This window comes from Ochotona princeps, chromosome 3, assembly GCF_030435755.1.
Source record: "Ochotona princeps isolate mOchPri1 chromosome 3, mOchPri1.hap1, whole genome shotgun sequence".
NCBI classification, from domain to species: domain Eukaryota; kingdom Metazoa; phylum Chordata; class Mammalia; order Lagomorpha; family Ochotonidae; genus Ochotona; species Ochotona princeps.
Genome location: NC_080834.1, coordinates 113,807,346 through 113,825,432, shown reverse-complemented (window position 1 = coordinate 113,825,432; position 18,087 = coordinate 113,807,346). Strand labels below are relative to the sequence as shown.

General features: G+C 40.7%; 1 protein-coding gene across 3 annotated transcripts in view; it reads left to right on the top strand.

The window, feature by feature from the left end:
• The window catches only part of FNDC3B (fibronectin type III domain containing 3B), a 342,344-nt gene that overhangs the window by 180,419 nt on the left and 143,838 nt on the right, over positions 1 to 18,087 (top strand). For all 3 annotated transcript variants that reach the window (XM_058661102.1, XM_058661100.1, XM_058661101.1), the window contains exon 4: positions 5,654 to 5,730. In XM_058661102.1, the coding sequence (XP_058517085.1) occupies positions 5,654 to 5,730 (77 nt within the window). The remainder of the gene's footprint in view (positions 1 to 5,653; positions 5,731 to 18,087) is intronic.

Sequence of the window (18,087 nt, the reverse complement as noted above, 5' to 3'; positions counted from 1 at the left end):
TAGATCTATGATTCATTTTTTGAGTTCATTTTTATCCATGCTTATGAGATGTCTCCACATAGTTCAGGGATATTACATGTTATTTAAAAAAAAACTATGATGTGTTTTGGATTTGTTTTTTGCTATAATTTATTTTGTGATCCTTTTTTTTTGTGAACTTTTTGAGTTATCTGTGTTTTATGTGAGATAGCAGGCCCACTTGAGCCTTTATGCCTTTGCGGGGAGGTCCCTGAAATTTTATGAAGAATTACATTGACTCAGTAAATTACTCTGAGTATTATGGGCATCTTAGGAACAAGCCTCCCGTCCCAGGCCTTTATTTAGGTATTTTTTCATTCCTTTTATTTATGTTTCCTTCAATAAGATTTCGTAGACTCAGTTCTTTACTCCGATTGATCACACTTATTTCTAGAGATTTTTCTTTTGACTTTACTATAAATGGAATCATAATCTTAATTCCCCTTTCTGATTGTTTATTGCAAGTATATGAAAAATAATTGACCTTTGTAAGTTAACATTGTGTTTGACAATTGATTTATTAGTTCTGGTAGGGTGTTTTTGTGAAATTGCTGGGATCATGTGTGTAGAAGTAGTTTTACTTCTTCCAATTTGGATGCCTTCCTTTTTTCCCCCAGATGGTGGGTTAGAACTCTTAGTACAGTGTTGGATAGCCTTTGTGGAAACTGGCATCTTGCCTCATTCCTTATCTTGGGAAGAAGGCTCTGAATCTTTATCCATTGCTGTGACGTTAGCTGTGGGTTTTGGCTGTCTTTTAACCCACAAAGTCAGGAGTTATCAGAATGTGATCTCCTGAGCAGTATTGTTGCCATCTGGGGCTTGTTGAAGATACATATTCTTGGGTCTAACCCCAAAACTTCTGGTTCGGAATTGGTGAGAAGTGGAGCCTAGAAATCTGTATTTTAGGTTTTCAGTTCTCTATATTCATCTTGAATCAATCTTTTTTTTTTTTCTTTTCTTCCAGTGTAAATCAATGTTCTGAACATAGGACAGAGTATTGTTCATCTAGAGGTGTGGACTTGGAGAGAATATTGAAACAGAGAAGAGGCACAGTATACCCTTGTAGCTTTGGCGGGTCAGCAGCTCACCCTTAGCACATGTGGTGCTAGGAGTACAATGGTGCTGGGTTTTTCTTTAAGTTTCTTTGATTTGAGAATAAAGTTATAGGATAATGGCATTAGTTATTATTAACTGAATGGTTAGATTGGTCTCTCACTACTATAAACAAAAGGAAACTCAGCTCATTTACAAATGTTGTCAGACTTTACGATGTTGGATTATATAATTGGATATAGCAGTTACATTTTTAAAATTACTTAGTAAATATTAGATCTTGCATGTCACTTCATGTTTGTAGTCAATGAGGAATTTTTTAAATGTGCTCATTTATTTGACAGACAGACAGACAGATGCCCCATATGCCAGTTCACTCTGCAGATATCTGCAATAGCCAGGGCTGGGCCAGGTGAAAGCCAGTAGTGGCAGCCCGTGTTGGGTGTCCTCAAGCAGGGTGGCTGAGATCCAAATCCTTGAGCCATTAACTGGAGAACAGAGCCAGAACTCAAAACCAGGTGTTCTATATGGGATAATAAATTTATTGTCAATTTGTTTAATCTCTGTGTACATACATCTTCATAGACCTTCCAGTATGTAACCAGTTCATATAACTTAATGGGATTTTGGATACCTTAAGAGTTTTTAATTTCAAACAGCTTAATGATTTCGAGAAAACTGTGTAGGGTTTTTCCTTTTTTTTTGTTTTCTTTAAGAGTCGGTGCTGGTGGTGTGAGTAAGAGAACTGTTTTTTATACCATGCACGGGTGGGGAACATCTGGTCCATAGGCTGTTTTATGCCCACAAAATTATTTAGTCATGTGACAAGTGGCGCTTGGCAGAAAAAAATGGTTCCCCACATAGCCCTGTTGTGTTATGTCCTCTAAGTTCTAGTATGAGGGTGTGACTTAAAGACCAAGAAAAATTCAGCTTGAGAAGACAAGGAAATTTGTGTTGAAGACAGGAATGGCTTACAGTAGACGGTCAATATGGACAGTGGAGCAAGAGGACAGGACAGTGGACTCATTGATGGGGAGGTGAACGTTTAGGGAGACAAGGATTTCCGTGTTACCACCGCGAATGGAGTTTGCTTTTGCTAGTTTGTAGATCCTCCTGAAGGCCTGTAAGTACAGTAGTTGTTCTTAGGCACACTTTAGGTCTGGGAGCCTTCATTGTGTATCCTGAAACGTCCTTTGAAATGGCTTTGATGACAGGGACAAAAGGAAGGGGGAACAATCATGTGAAAGTCATCTGGCTACTCTTAAAATCAAGGCCAAGAGGAAAACATTTTCTCTCCATAAATCACTTGTCCTACACCCTTTAGAAAATTTCGTACAGATGACTTCAACAGTTTTAGTGGGTAAGCCTGGAGTTAAGGACTGTTTGCCTGGTGTAGGTTTGGGTGATTAAGAAAACAATAATTTATTGAGGTGAGACTACTTCTGTTCACACCCTTCACTGTGAAATATTTAACTTTTTACTTGATGAGGAAGAATTACGCATCAAAGTCAGTACTGACCGGACTGTGTGCTTGCTGGTTTGGTCTTATGGGAACCTGTAGTACTTTAAAAAAAGTGTCTAGACCTATTAGTTTCTAAAACTATCTAAAAAACATCTAAAACTAATTGTAGCTTTTTTCAAGAGGGGAGAAAAAACAACAAGAAGGAGCAGTAGAAAGCTCTCAATAAAATAACGAAAAATGTTCCTTGAAAGAATGACAATTATTGGTGACATTCTCTGAGTGATTATCCTGCCCTGCACAGATCTAAGTTCTTTTGTATGTATCATGATAATTAATCTATAAGCACACTCCTGTGAAGTGGGAATTCTTACTCCAGCTTAAACGTTTGGACAAGTGAAGTCATCCAACCCATTTGACTAGTGAGCTGAGGTAAAAACCAAGGTGGCCGCCGCACTTAACATCATTCCCATGGAGCCAAGCACACGCAGCCTTGCATTTCACAGGTCATGCTCCAGCTGAAGCTGCTAAGGAGCCTATGATTTGCTTTTAGAAATTCAATTTAAAGAGAAATATTAAGCAGATACATGAACATCTGGATGGCTGTAGCAAAAAAAAAATATTGAAACTGGTATCTTCAGCCAATGGTAGATGCCTTATAAATTGTTAACTAAAAACAAGAGATAATTTAAAAATAAGGTAGTATTAAGCAATGACCCAATCCCCTGTTTTTCTGTTATTTTGCTTTAAGCTATTGCCAATATTTTAGCATGTAGAGGTTGCTGTGGGTTTGTATGAGTATGAAAATGATCAGTAATTTGGTATATTGTCCATGAGTGGCACTCATCTTTTAAAATGTGTGTTATGTGCCTTTTCTATGTTGCTTCAATGTGTCTGTTTTCTTTCTTTTTTTTAAGATTAATTTTGTTTTTATTGGAAAGTCAGATATATAGAGAGGAGGAGAGACAGAGAGGAAAATCTTCCATCTGTTGATCACTCCCCAAATGGCTACAATGGCCAGAGCCTGGCTGATCCAAAGCCAGGAGCCAGGAGCCAGGAGCCTCTTCCAGGTCTCATGCGGGTGCAGGGTCCCAAGGCTCTGGACTGTCCTTGACTACTTTCCCAGGCCACAAGCAGGGAGTTGGATGGGAAGCAGGGCCGCCGGGATTAGAACCGGGGACCATATGGGATCCTGGTATGTTCAAGGCGAGGACTCTAGCTGCTAGGCTACCGTGCCGGGCCTCAGTGTTTCTCTTTTCAAGCCTGTTCATGTGTATGCCAACAAGGCTTTCTTCTTCCCTGTGCTATGTCATCTTTTAAGAACTAGGCATTACACTGGACTTCCCTGTGAGTTGAAAGGTACATCGTGATTGCATGTAAATGCAGCCCTGGGTAGCAAGACCTGTCTTCCTTTGCCAAAGTGTTGTATTTCACTTGTTTTTTTCCCAGCTGAGTACTTTTCATTGCCAGCAGTCCCAATACACACGAGGAGAAAGCAAATAAACAACAGAAGGCATTTGGAGTCAGGAAGTCTCATCCCAGACTGGAAACCCTGGGTTGTGAGTTGACATTTTTGGGCAGTGGGTTACTGAACAGGAGAACTGCTTACCGACAGACCAGTGACATGATCATCAACTTCTTGCAATTCTGAGGAAACTGCTTACCCACTGAGTTTTTGGATAGATGTTAGAATGATTTTGATAATAATTTTCTTCTTAATATTAACTCAAACTCTGTTTTAGGTAACTGTTAAGTTTTACATTTTTGCCCCTGAGAATTATGATCAACATCCTTGAACTAAGTAATTCGAAACTAACCTTTTGTTAATTGAATGCTTTCTTTCCAATAATTCAAGTAAATTTGGCATGAGTATTTCTAATAGTATGTAATTTAAGATGATGTTTTTCTTCTGCCTTTTCGGTAAGACAGACCCAAATTGGTTTTGGAGGGAAGTTTCTTACAATTCAAGTTAATGACATAATATGGTGACTTAGTGAAAATACTAACTGAGCATTAGAAGTCCAAAGTCTGTAGGAGCTCCATTGTTACCCAATTTTCACTTTCCTTCAAAGAGAGAGTCTTCCATTTACAGGTTCATTCCCCAACCCCTTGGCAGTTGCCAGGGCACAGCCCAGCAGAGCTAGGCTAAAGCCAGGATCCCACAAACTATTCCAAGTCTACAAGATGGTCGCAAGCACCCCAGTAATGGAAACGTCACCTCCTTCCCCCCACAACCCATAAGATGTGTGTGTTCACAGAAAGTTGGAAATTGCTGTGTAATGGAGCTGTAACTCCAAGAGCCACTGCAATATGGAATGCAAAAGTGTAACATGGTCTCTTAAAGTGCTGGGCTAAATGTTTGTGCCTTTGGAGCTTCTTAAACCAAAATAGATAAGCTCATTTTGAATTGGCTTGATTTTAAACATGTATAAACAAATAAGGAAAAGGAGAAAAGGTTTTGTGCAATTTGGTTAGACTACGCATAACAGTCTTGTTGTTGGAACTTGAGGCTTCACTATTCTTAAATACTATTATATTACAGTATTAAGAAAGATGCTTATGCATTTTGTTTACCTGAAGTTGTACAGTGGAAGAATTCATTTTCTTTTTTTTTTTAAGATTTATTTTAATTTTTATTGCAAAGTCAGACATACAGAGAGAGGAGGAGAGACAGAGAGGAAGATCCCCTGCCCGATGATTCACTCCCCAAGTGAGCTGCAACGGCCGGTGCGTGCCAATCCGATGCTGGGAACCATAAACCTTCTCTGAGTCTCCCACATGGGTGCAGGGTCCCAAATCTTTGGGCCGTCCTCGACTGCTTTCCCAAGCCACAAGCAGGGAGCTGGATGGGAAGTGGAGCTGCCGGGATTAGAACCGGTGCCCATATGGGATCCTGGTGCGTCCAAGGTGAGGACTTTAGCCGCTAGGCCACACCACCGGGCCCGGAAGAATTCATTTTCATCTGTGGTTACCGGTCCAGCTTTAAGGTAGACTATACTAGTCATGGAAGAGAAAATGGCCCAATTGGTTATATTCAGTTTGATATTATGTTGAACATACATGATTATTCTGAGTGATGTTTATTTCTTCCAGTATTAATGTCTTCAATGTTTGCTCTTTAAGGACCTGCGGAAGTTCCCATGATGTCACCGAACGGATCTATTCCTCCCATCCATGTGCCTCCAGGTTACATCTCGCAGGTAATCCAATTGCTAGACCTGCCCACTCACTCTGGATGCTGTTTGTTGTTCCCGCAAAGTCTATTTTGAGGCTTCAGACTTTTCTCCAGGGGTTAACTAGTTATGGCAATGCTTCAGCTGTATCTGTGTCCACTTTTTGTGTGTAGTCATCTGACCGACCACGTCAGAATGTCACAGAGAGGGAAATGAAGGGAGTTAGTAGGCTGCCTTCTGGCAGATGGGCTTCCTTATTTGAGTATTTGGTTGTGGTACCTTCATGCAGTGCCTTGCTTCAGAGTTTTCTTTGAATCTGCACTGTAACTCATGAAGAAAAATTCATAAATGTAATAGCAAAAATGCCAAGGTAACATTCTTTATATAAATAGAACCTGCCCTGTGTTTTGGGAGTCCCATTCCTCCACCACATGTCATAGCCTGGGTTTGGTGGATTGGTCAGTATGGTGGGAAAACTTGGTTACCTGTACTGAAGTTTCTCTGGACTTTGATTTTCTCTCAAGCGAAATGATAGCAATAGCAATGTTATAGGTTTATTGTAGGATCAAGACGTGTTAAAGTTAGACCCCTATACCTGGACAAGGTAGAAAAACATGTAGAGTGTCTGGAGCGTAGTGGCTGCCTGTAGTAGCCTCAGGACATGATGCATCACTTCCTTTCCACATAGCTAACTAATCAACCATTTTTCTTTCTCATTGCTTTCTTTGTACCCTTTTCCCTGGTTATAATAACATCACATACTGACTGAAAACAAATTAGGAAAACCTCCAATACAGCATAAGAAGGAAATATGTTATGGTTTCACCACCCAAAGCTGATAATCACTGTTTGCAGATGTTTCTTTCAATTCCTGCTGGTTATCTCTGCTCTACTTCAAAGTCATTTAAAAATCTATAATTTTCAGTATTTAATCATTGTGATTTAGGGTGAGAAATATTGGAAGCTACCTAGGAAAATTGCTGAAGTACAAGCAAGAATCAAAAGAAGATTTACTCTCTGATGTAAAACCTTATGCAGTTCTTCACTGTATGAGGTGTATTATAGACACTATGATTTCATTTCTTCTGTCCCTACTTATATGTGAGCCAATTTAATATTTTTTTGATTTTTGGGTAGATAGATGATTGGCTGACTTTCCCATTGTTGCAAATAGATGGTTTATTTTACAGAAGTCTTTGTAAGCAAGAATCTCTGGAGAGTTCTGCTAGAACAGGCAGAAGGTAGTAGATGACATTCAGGTTACTAGAAAATTAATAGGAAAGAGTGAGTATGGTAGAATTCCATTATGTCTCTTGCTCGTTTATTTTGAGGAAGTGTTTCGTCCCATTGAGAACTATATAATTTTCACCTTTATGAGAGCAAAAATAACACCTCCTTTTATTTTTTTAAATATTTTTATACACTGTATTCTTGTATTTTTTTTTTAAAGATTTTATTTTTATTACAAAGTCAGATACACAGAGAGGAGGAGAGACAGAGAGGAAGATCTTTTGTCCAATGATTCACTCCCCAAGTGAGCTGCAACGGGCCGGTGTGTGCCGATCCGAAGCCGGGAACCTGGAACCTCCTCCAGGTCCCCCACACAGGTGCAGGGTCCCAATGCATCGGGCCATCCTCAACTGCTTTCCCAGGCCACAAGCAGGGAGCTGGATGGGAAGTGGAGCTGCCGGGATTAGAACCGGCGCCCATATGGGATCCCGGGGCTTTCAAGGCGAGGACTTTAGCTGCTAGGCCACGCTGCCGCCCCACCTCCTTTTATTCTTAAGGCTCATTTAGCAGCAGTCAAAAATTGACATTCTAACAGAGAGAAGCTGCCATTTGCTTTTTGTTAAAATTGATGTAATTGTGTTAAGTGCAAAGCACTGATTGGGACTCCTAGGCAAAATGGAGAATTTTTTTACCCTTGGTTTTTTTCTATTTCTGAAAATGGTCTATAGAAAATGCAGCTAGGAAGGGTAACTCTAGAGCTGCAAACCTGAACTGATGGCAAAAGCGTCATGCCAGTCTCTCCCAACTGAAAGTTATGGCAGAGAATTCTAGGCAACATTGGAACAATAGTAAAGTTGAAGGGATTTGAATTTTGAATTGAGAAAGTTATAGGCTGTAAAACATGTCGCTGAGTCTATTTTGATTGGGTTCCTTGATCCGAAGATGGGTGCATACTTCAGTGGCCTTCAGTGATAGTATTGCATTGATTTACATATAAGTAAATGTAGCTGGACAAATTGTTAATGTCGAGGAAGTTGAGCTCACTGGCCAATGGGATGCATGTGCCACATCCTTGAGGCTAGCAGCATCTCTTCTTGCAAAGGAAGGAGAAGGATGAAGCTGAGTATAGAATGTCAAAAATCTAAGGAACAAAAATCATTGTTGATCTGCAGCTGTGAAAGGGAAGAAGCATGTAATAATGATGATAATCATGGTTAAAACAAAAACCAAACAAACTGAAATCCCCTATAGACTGGGCATGTGTGAGAAGGACTCAGTCTTAGTGTGTCCTTGGTCAATTCCACATCTTCTTCCTACAGTCGTCTTCCCAAAGCACAGATGGCTTTGTGGCTTGGGGTGTGGGTTCTGAAAGTGTTCCTGGGGAGAGCACTGAGCTCATCTTTTAACAGGTGTCTTTGTTTGTCCCCTGTGTTGGTGCTCTCTGTGTATATTCAGCCTTTTCTCACTGATGTAACTTCTGTGTCCTTGTTTCCCTCTGCCTGGAACACTCTAATGCCCTCCGTTGTCGGATGGTTCAATCATTCTTGGTCCAATGTACCTCCTTAATGTGACCTTTGTAGAACTTCTGCTCCAGCCTAGAAGCAGTCTTTCTGTCCACTGTTCCTTAAAGCGTCTTTGGCACTTTGTCCCCATCACTGTCGTAGACTATATTGCGTTTCTGATCATCCCCAAGGACTTGCTGCCCTGTGGCAGGTATATGTGAGTATCCAAGATATTGCCTGGTATATGGATGATACTTGCTAAGTGTTTGTAAGTGTAGATGGTTGCCTAAACTTACCCACAGTAAATACAGAGGAGTCTTATATGCTTCTAAGATTTGTTAGTTTGAGTAAGGCCTGATCACTGGAAAATACAGCAAGATCAGCTGAAAAGGGAGGAGTGCCGTGGTAGTTCATTGGAGGAAAAGAACAATCTTTTCAACAAATGGTGCTCTAGCAACTAGGTGTCCACATCCGCAAAAGAATGGAGGTGAACCAACATGTCATAGCATATTCAAACTTAACGCAAATGGATTATAAATGCAAGACCTAAAGCCATCCAAGTCTAGGGGTGAAGTTTTAGAACTTGGACTAGGCAAAGAATTCTCATTTGTGATGCTAAAAATGTGAGCAAAAGAAGAATAAATTGACTTTCATCCAAATTAGGAAGCTTTATGCTTTCAAGGAGCCCATCAAAAAGCCAAAGAAGTGTGAATTGTATGTATTAGGAGGATTTTATGCCAAGGATATGTAAAGAAATTTTAAATTCCAGAACGGAAAGACAAATAATCTAACTTCAAAAAAGGACAATGGATGAGAAGGATCCCCTCCAAATAAATGTAAAATGTCATGAAAATATAATTAAAGATAAGTTTATTTTAGTCCATTGAAAACAAAACCTGAGACATGCAGAGAAGTCTCTTCCAAAACTCTGTGCAAAATTAAAGAAAAAAAACCATTAATTTAAAAATATCTGCTGGGTTTTTTTCTGATTGTTTTCTTTTGCTGGTTTTTGTCTCCCCACCCCCAAATCTGAGGAAGTGGACTTAGGTAAGAAAGAATTTAATCTTATCACAGTTATCATTTTTCATCATGTATACACATTTGCAAGGATGTGAAGGTAGAAGCAATGGGAAACTAGAGTAGCAAGGTTGGGGAAGTGAGGTCTTCCCCCAAATCCGATCATGGTGCCTGCCTTTGTATGTTTTACACATTCTTGTATCATCTTTGCAATGACTTGATGTGGTGGAGATGAGAATTAAGAGACATGTCAAGTGAGGGGTAAATACATAGTAGTTGTTATAATGGAAAAGACTCTTTTACAGCAATTCCAGCACGTCTGACAGAGCTTGCCTTTCCAAATACATGTGGAGATAATGTAGTATGAAGCAATTTTTCCTTTCATTGTATACTGCCCATGGCTCCCCCCCCCTTGACCTCATCATTAACTTTCTGAATAATTTATGTGCAAAAATGTCCTAAGCAGATGCTTTGAGTTTATTTTCCATGCTTCCATAGTAATTTATTATACATTTTCCAAAATCTTCATATTGACTTAAAGATTAAATAAGAACATGAAAGGTAATAGTGAAGCATCCAAATTAAAAAAAAAGATAATTTTTGTTGTTGTTGTTATTTGCAGTCTCCATTTTTTTTTCCCCCAAGGTTAACTGGTGTAACTCAAATTTTGGATGGCGGTTAAAAGAACAAGCTATGTTACAGCAGAAGTATACCATTTTCCTCATTTCATTCTTTTGGGTAGAACTAGTTAATATTATGTGTTTCCCACTTCCCTTGGCAAGGGAGAGATAAGAAATGTATTTTAAAATGCATTGAGAGTTTTGTGGGTGATCATTTTCCCATGGGGACTGTTTGAAGAGCTGTGTACAAGACAGAGCGTATGCAAAAGTAATGTGTGAAGGCCGTGGAACGCCTTTCCCCAGTTTGTGCAGCCATGCCTGCTGAGCTCCAAGCATTAGCCTCAACCACTCCCTTCAGCAGTTACAGCCTGGGGTTAACCACTGCCTATGTTGCCCTTCGAAATGGTGAATATGATGAGCAGGACAGGGCAAGAGGGACTGCCCTGTGACCTTACAAACTGAATCACCTTTGGCAGCCAATAATAAGAGAATTTGGTTGTCTTTCCTAGAGAATTGACTTTCCTACAGGAAGTCAGAATACTGTTCTGTGTGTGTGTGCATAGCAGTTGGAAGGTTCTGAAGAAAAGAGCAGAGTGCTTAAGGATCATTTAGTTTCCTTTATCTGGATTTGCAGTAATTTTGTTTCTTTATAGTGTATTTTGTCTGAGCAGAGCATAATGGCAGCGTTGGCAATGCTAAATTGAAGAGATGAACCCAAAACATCCTTTCTTCTTCAAAGTACAAGTGCAAGTTTCTTTCTGATCCTTCTCTATTTCTCCCATATTGCATTTAATCTTGCATTTCTTTCCTTTATTTCTGAGGTCCCAGCCCTGTGGTATGATAGGACACAGAAATAGCAGGACACGTGGACGCAGGTGGGGCTCTGTCCAGCTCCCTGAGTGATTTCTGGAATATTAAGTTACTTACCTTAGTAACTTAGTAACTTGTTTACATGATTGTTGTCTGTCTTCCTCAAAGACAAGGACTTTTTGTATCATGTTCAATCCTGATCATCAGTGGTTTTCTAGTTTGATGTATATAATCAGTGTTTATAAAAAATTGGTTGGGGAACAGAGTCATCCTCTGTGTTTGTATTGTTTTTTAAAATGATAATCAGGTAAAAAATGATAATCAGTTAAGAAGAGAAGTTGACAGAATCAGTGGTTACCAAAGGACTGTGACATATGCTTGGTAATAGCATTATAGACCAGAATGTTATTCTTTACCTGTGTACAAAAATAGTAGTTGATTTTCATGACAGTGTGGAGACCAGGGCATTTGCAGAGATAGCCTCTCAGTCATTTGTGAGTTACAGAATTGTGTACATGTCCTCCAAAGGTGCAAGCATTGAAGCCTTGGGCCCCAAATCCATGGTAATGGTTATTACATTGAGTCAGAGTCAGTGGGTTATGTTGTCTAGTTGTGGGCTCAGTTGGAGGTCCTTGGCCCTGGGAAGCTTGCCTGTGAAAGGTAGTTCTTGTGAGAGGGCTGGCTTTGTAACCCAGGTTCAGCCTTGGTATCTGCTTCCTGGATGCGCTCCCTCTGCGTTTGTCCCATCACCCTGGACCCATGTCAGATACAAGCCTAACAGGTCTGCTGATGCTGGACTGACAGCTTCTAAAACCGTGAGATGGAAAATGCTGTCTTCCTTCCTAAATAGGTCTTGTTAGATATTTTACTTGTGATGATAAGCTGGCTAGTACATGTGCTTTACATTTGGTTTTATTCCTTATTTATAGTCTGCCTCTCTAAATTGGTTTTCATTGTTTGTCAGATATAATGACTTCAACAGCTTTTACTGACAGTTTGGGCAACAAAATTTTACCATTGTTAGATGAACTTTACGTTTCTTTACAATATTTGAAATGAAACCCATCCATCAAGTTCGCAAATTTGAATCTGTGTGCAAGTGCTTTGTGGGTATTTTTGAAGTCTTACCAGAAACCAAGGAATCTATTCACAGATTGGTGAAGCCCTTTTAAATGTGGAATATAAAATTAATAGATACAAAGGAGATTTTTAAAATAACCATGATTCTGTATTTTTTTAAATGATGCACTAATTTCATTTTTGCTTTATTAACACATAAAATAACTCCAGCAACAGATAGAATATCATAATTTTAATGTTGTGATTGCAGCACATAATTGGTATTTCCATAACTGCAATATGATACAGAAATATCAGTTATTAATAACAAAGTCAAAGTTACTGCCAGTAGCACAGTGTTTTGCTGTCTACATTCATAATTGGTAGACATATTAAATTTCAGTTACAAGCTTGTGAAAATCAGAATGGAAATTCTGAGTTGAGCACCCCTTGAATGCTATCTGCTTCATCCTGTGGGTTTAAGGATTCACTGGTAATACTTTTAAATCTAATGTAACGGTCCCAGTAGTGCCTTGCTATGTTGTATTTGAAACTTGGAACTGGGGCTCTGTTCATTACTGGGAATAGCATAGTTGATCTTGTTTGTTAATGATATTCTCTCTACCCCCTGTCTGTTCTAGAGATTTATTTATTTTTATTTGAAAGGAAGATTTTACACACACACACACACACACACACACACACACACACACACACAGGTCTTTCATCTGCTGGTTCACCCCCTCAAATGGCCACAATGGCCAGAGCCAAGCTGATGTGAAGCTGGGAGCTAGGAGCTTCCTCTGTATCTCCTGTGTAGGTGCAGGGTTCTAAGGACTTGGGCCATCCTCCACTGCTTCCCCAGGCCGTCAGTAGAGAGCTGGATCAAAATTGAAGCATCTGTGACTGGAACTGGTATCCCTGTACATGCTAGCTTGTTATGCCATTGTGTCTGCCCAATATTCTGTTCTCTTAATCAAGGAGGAGTGAGAGCTTGGGGGTAAGGAACAACAACACAAGAATTCAAGTATTCCATAATCTCTGTATTTGTCTCTGGGGAAATTATCAAAACTGTCTTTTAGGTGTGAAAGTCTTGAAAGATCAAATGTTCTGGGCTGGCATCCAGGAGATGCTAGTTGTCTATTGGGTTAGCTACAGAATGTATGTCATTATCACTGGGCTGATCTCCCTGTCTCTGGACGTCAGCATACCGGAGAAGCTGGACTGAGCAGGTGCCGACTGTCATCTCTCTGGGCTCATTACTGGGGACACCGCAGATTCCTCTTTGATAACTGAGTTTACAGCTCAAAGGCAGGTGGTGGGCACAGATTAAACCATCTGATCTGTATTTACTCTTTGCCACTTGACAGACATTTTGTTTTCTAAGATTCCCCGATGGGTAAATTCTGATTTCCTTAGTCTGGAGTAATTGTTTGCATGTTTTTTATTGACTGGTACTCCTCAGGTATAGTTGTGCTTCAAATGTTCACTGTTCAGTGTGCCATACACTTCTTAGAGGAGAAGGTTTTGTTTTTGATGTTCAACATCTGTACTTTTTGACATCTAAGCCAGTGATTCACAATAAAATGTGACAGAAATGGCATGACATTTCCAATCTGAATAGCTGGTTAGGAATCTTGTCACCCACTTGGTTAAGTCACTTAGTTGTGACTGAAGATTCCTTATCGAGAAATGTTGCCTGTATGCTTTACAAGTTAGGATTCATGCCAAGTCATGTATTTATTAACTAATAAACGATAGGCAAATTGTAGGAGTTGTCTTTATTGCTTTTGATTTCTAAACAAATCTAAATCCATTGGCGATTTTGCCTTTAGCATCAGTGCCAAGTGCTATCTTATTTCATATCTCCCTGTTTTGACAAGAGGCCTGTTGATTCTCCGAAATACCTCGAGACACTCAGTTCCTCGGTGCTGGAAGGGGTCTCTGTCTTCATGGCTTCCTTTTTCTAGTGTGACTGGGGAGTAGTAAAATGGGATTGCAGCCAGCTTTCTTTCATGTGTCTAGAGATCATCAGGTGTGTCCCCTCATGTTACTGGACTTCCTTCTTAATTTGGAAGGTTAGAATCGGTGATTGCGTTGTCCTCTTCACTGTAGAGTTGAAGACCCTCCCACCCTTCCTGCAGCCTCCCCCTAACGTGTGCTCATTTCCCTCCCCCTCCCCAGCACTCACGGGCTTTATGGACAGACTACTAGATGGTGACACCTGAAGAGTCTCAGACATGTTTAGTAAAGCCAAGCCTCAGTTTTGCTCTTTTGTCCAGATTAAAAGCCTTCCTGATGAGTGGAATCACAGCCTTTTTCTGAGTCTATCCAGGCGTTGGTCTACATAAAACCAGCAGAACAGGGATTGCCATTGACAAAGTGTCTCCTTTTTTTTTTAAAGATTTAAAAATTTTTATCGGAAAGGCAAATTTACAGAGAGGAGGAGAGACAGAAAGATCTTTCATCCACTGCTTTATTCCCCAAATGGCCACAGTAATCTGAAGCCAGCAGCTTCTTCTGGGTCTTTCCCTAGGTCCCGAGGCTTTGGGCCACTTTCTACTGCTTTTCAGGTGATATGGTGGGAGCTAGATGGGAAATGGAGCAGCCAGGATATGAAAGCAGCCCTAGGATATGAAATCCTAGCCCTTGCAGGAGGATTAGCCAAATGAACCGGTGTGCTGGGCTTTTAAATATATATATATATATATATATATATATTTATTTATTTTAAACAGAGGAGAGGAGGAATAGAGAAAGAGTGAGTGTGTACATAAGAGAGCTTTCATCCACTGGTTCACTATCAAGTGTCTGCAACAGCAAGGATGGGCCTGTCCGAAACCAGAAGCTAGAGTCTAAATCTGGGGTTCAATACTTAAGTACTTCAATCATCACCTGTTGCCTCCTGGGGTTTCTGCTCAATTTTGGAAGCCAAAATTGAGCAGAGCTGGGATTAGAAGCCAAGCACTCCCATCATGTTGGGTTGTAGACTCTCCACTTGGTCTCTTTAATGCTGTACCCAGTACTTCTCACAGAGTCTGCTTACAGGAATCACTTCCGGAATAATAGTGTTTTGTTTGTAAGATTCATGTTTACAAGCATGGGGGGCAAGTGTGATACTGACACCTTAGCTTTTTATCGATCGGTACCTCAGCCATTGCTGAGGGTTGTTGTGTAAGCTGAAAATTAAGCAATAATGGGTTATATAGGCTTACTAGATTAAAAAAAAATGTTTACGTTAAAAGGGTTAGGACTTTTTGTTGATATTTGAACTAACTCATTGCCTGAAATAATCTTACTTTTGATCACTTATATAACAAATGAAATTTGATTGAATTTGACCATTAGCTAGAATTGAGGAAAGTTCTGTTTGAGCAAATACCCATTTCTTACCTTTGCTGTATTGATTCAGGAGAGGATATTGTACCAAGTAGGAATGGCTTTATAAGATAGCCCTTTGTTGATACATCAGCATTCAGAACACATCACTTGATAGACACATCACTGATCATTTTTTTTTTCATATGAATGTAAAAATAGACAAGCTACGGGACTGGTATTGTGCAGCAGGTTGAATCATCTTCCTGATAAAGTGCCTCAGAGACAGAATATGGTTCAAGTGCTTGCCCAGCTGTGGTTTCAGCCTGGTCAATTGGGAACGAACCAGCAGATAGAAGACTTTCTCTCTCCACCCCAGTGTCTCCCACCCTGACACCCAGGCTCTTCCAGATGAACAGATCCTACCAAAGGAGCCATGCTCTATGACAGGAGCCAGTCCTAAGCTTCAAAGATGTGTGAGAACATTGGGGATATCAAACACTTGTCATCTGTATCAGCTGTTACAGATGTGAAAGGAAATGAGCTTGGGAAGTGAAGTGTTATTTTCAGTGGCAGCTATGATCTTTAAATTTGAAAAGACAAAGCAGTGTGAGTCAGCCACTAAGAGTAGTAGTTAAAACCTACCACCATTTGAAAGAAAAGCAATAATTCATCCATAAAATCCAGTGTTTGGCCAATCTCGCCTATAACTTTGCTGTCACTCATGGAGTGCCGCATCACTCTGATTCCATGGTGGTACTTGAGCAATGAGTGATGTTTCATCCCAAGTAGCAGGAAGCGAAAGGGTGACGGAAGGCATAGTCCTGGTTCCTCTACCTTGTCTGAAGAACTAACTGCACTTTTCCTCTGTTGCATTGTTTGGCATCTCAGAAGAACCAGGGGAGGGAGATAGTGCAGACTGGGAAAATGAGGACTTGTCCCTTTGTCCTCCAGGTTGGTGACCAGTGAAACCAAATTCCTGAGCCTCGTTTGGGATTAGATTTTACTTGGAGATGGATGAACACAGGGGGCTGGGGCTTGTGGGGTGACCTAACAGCACCAGCAAGACAAGAGAATGATTTTATTTTAAAGGTAAGAAGACAGTGTTAAATTCTTAGCAGATAACAAATCTAAGCAAATAGGGCCTGGCTCAGTGGCCTAGTGGCAAGACTTTAGTCCTCATCTTACATATGCCAGGATCCCAAAATGGGCACCAGCTCATTTCCTGGCTTCTCCACTTCCCTTCCAGCTCCCTGCTGTGGCCTGAGAAAGCAATCAAGGATGGCCCAAAGGCTTGGGACTCTGCACCCGCGTGGAAACCTGGAGTGGGCTCCTGGGTCCTGACTTCAAATTGGCTTAGCTTTGGCCTTTGTAGCCACTTGGGGAGTGAACCAGCAGATGGAAGATCTTCTCTGTTTCTCCTCCTCTCTGTGTATCTGAGTTTCTAATAAAAGTAAATAAGTCTTAAAAAAAAATCTAAGCAGATGAAGATCTTTTATTGGCTTTCGCATTCATTTTCTAATTTCACCATTATTTGTATAGAACCTGCTGTGTGCCAAGTTGCTTTTTGAGGACTTGCTTGGGAGGGAAAGGGCTCTAATTCAGGCTTTGGGGTAAGTGGGCCAAGAAGAGAGGTGAGCCAGAAGTGTGGCTGGCAGAAGCCTAGACACCCTTGCCTGCCCAGCCTTCAGCCCAGGCAGCTGTTTTATTATTGATTGTCAAGACTGTTTCTTTGTTCCTGGTTTGTATGCTCAGTTTTGTCTAAGACATCTTCTCTTCCAGGAGTGGCCTGGGAATCCACTTCAGAAACGTTAGCTGCACTTAGCAAATCAGTTGGGGCCCGACTTTCATGGTGCGGTTCAGTGTTGGTTGTTCACATCCAGGCAGTTCGCTCACTGTGCCTTGTCATTGCGGCGAGCTGGCTACCAGGCACAACTCATGGCCATTTGGTTTCACATGGGTCCATGTGTAGTCAGATGTGCACCCTTGGTGAATCATCTGTGGACAACTGGCCCAGGATTTTTAAGTGCTTCTTTTGCCTCCTATCATTCATCTCTTTTGATCCTTAGGATTTGTAGCCCTATAGAAAGGGCTGGGAGTTTATTTAAAAGCTTTGTGGAGCATTTCCGTTCAGCAAAGGGGAACTACCTTTCCCTTCTGCTAGCCCTGGATCTTGAAGACTCTTAAAATGCAAGAGTTTTTAGGAGGTCCACTTATTTATTTTAAAGATTTAGTTATTTATTTGAAACAGTGGCATAGAGACAGATACACAGGCAGATCCTCCACCCACTATTTCCCTTCACAAATGGCTGCAGAAGCCAGGGCTGAGCCTTGCCAAACCAGGAGCTAGGAGCTTCATCAGGATCTCCCAGAAGTAGTTGGGCCAACATAGGAAAATTATTTTAAATATTGGCCTCTTAAGTTGATCCTATCCCCTCACCCTCTCCCCGCTAACTCTGTGTCTTTGGGCAGGTTAGCTTGACTCCACCCAAGCTTTGTCCTGTTTTGTTGTTGTCGTTGTTGTTTGTTTGTTTGTTTGTTTTCTTTCCCCTAGTTTGGGGATGACACTGGTTTGCTGGCAGCAGAGGGTGACATGGTGGCCTGCACAGCGGTAGTTTGTAGTGATGTCTTGCCCTTAGCACCTGCTGGGTAGTGTTCCAGGAATTAACCTGAGTTGATTCATTTCAGACAGAGGCGATTAAAGCTAACAACAGATAATCAACAAGTCCATATTCTAGTAACTCATCCTTGTGTCTGAGCTGTGGCATGGCAAGAATGCTAGACCTATGGACAATTTTTAAGAAGTCTGTTCATAACCTGGGAATCCT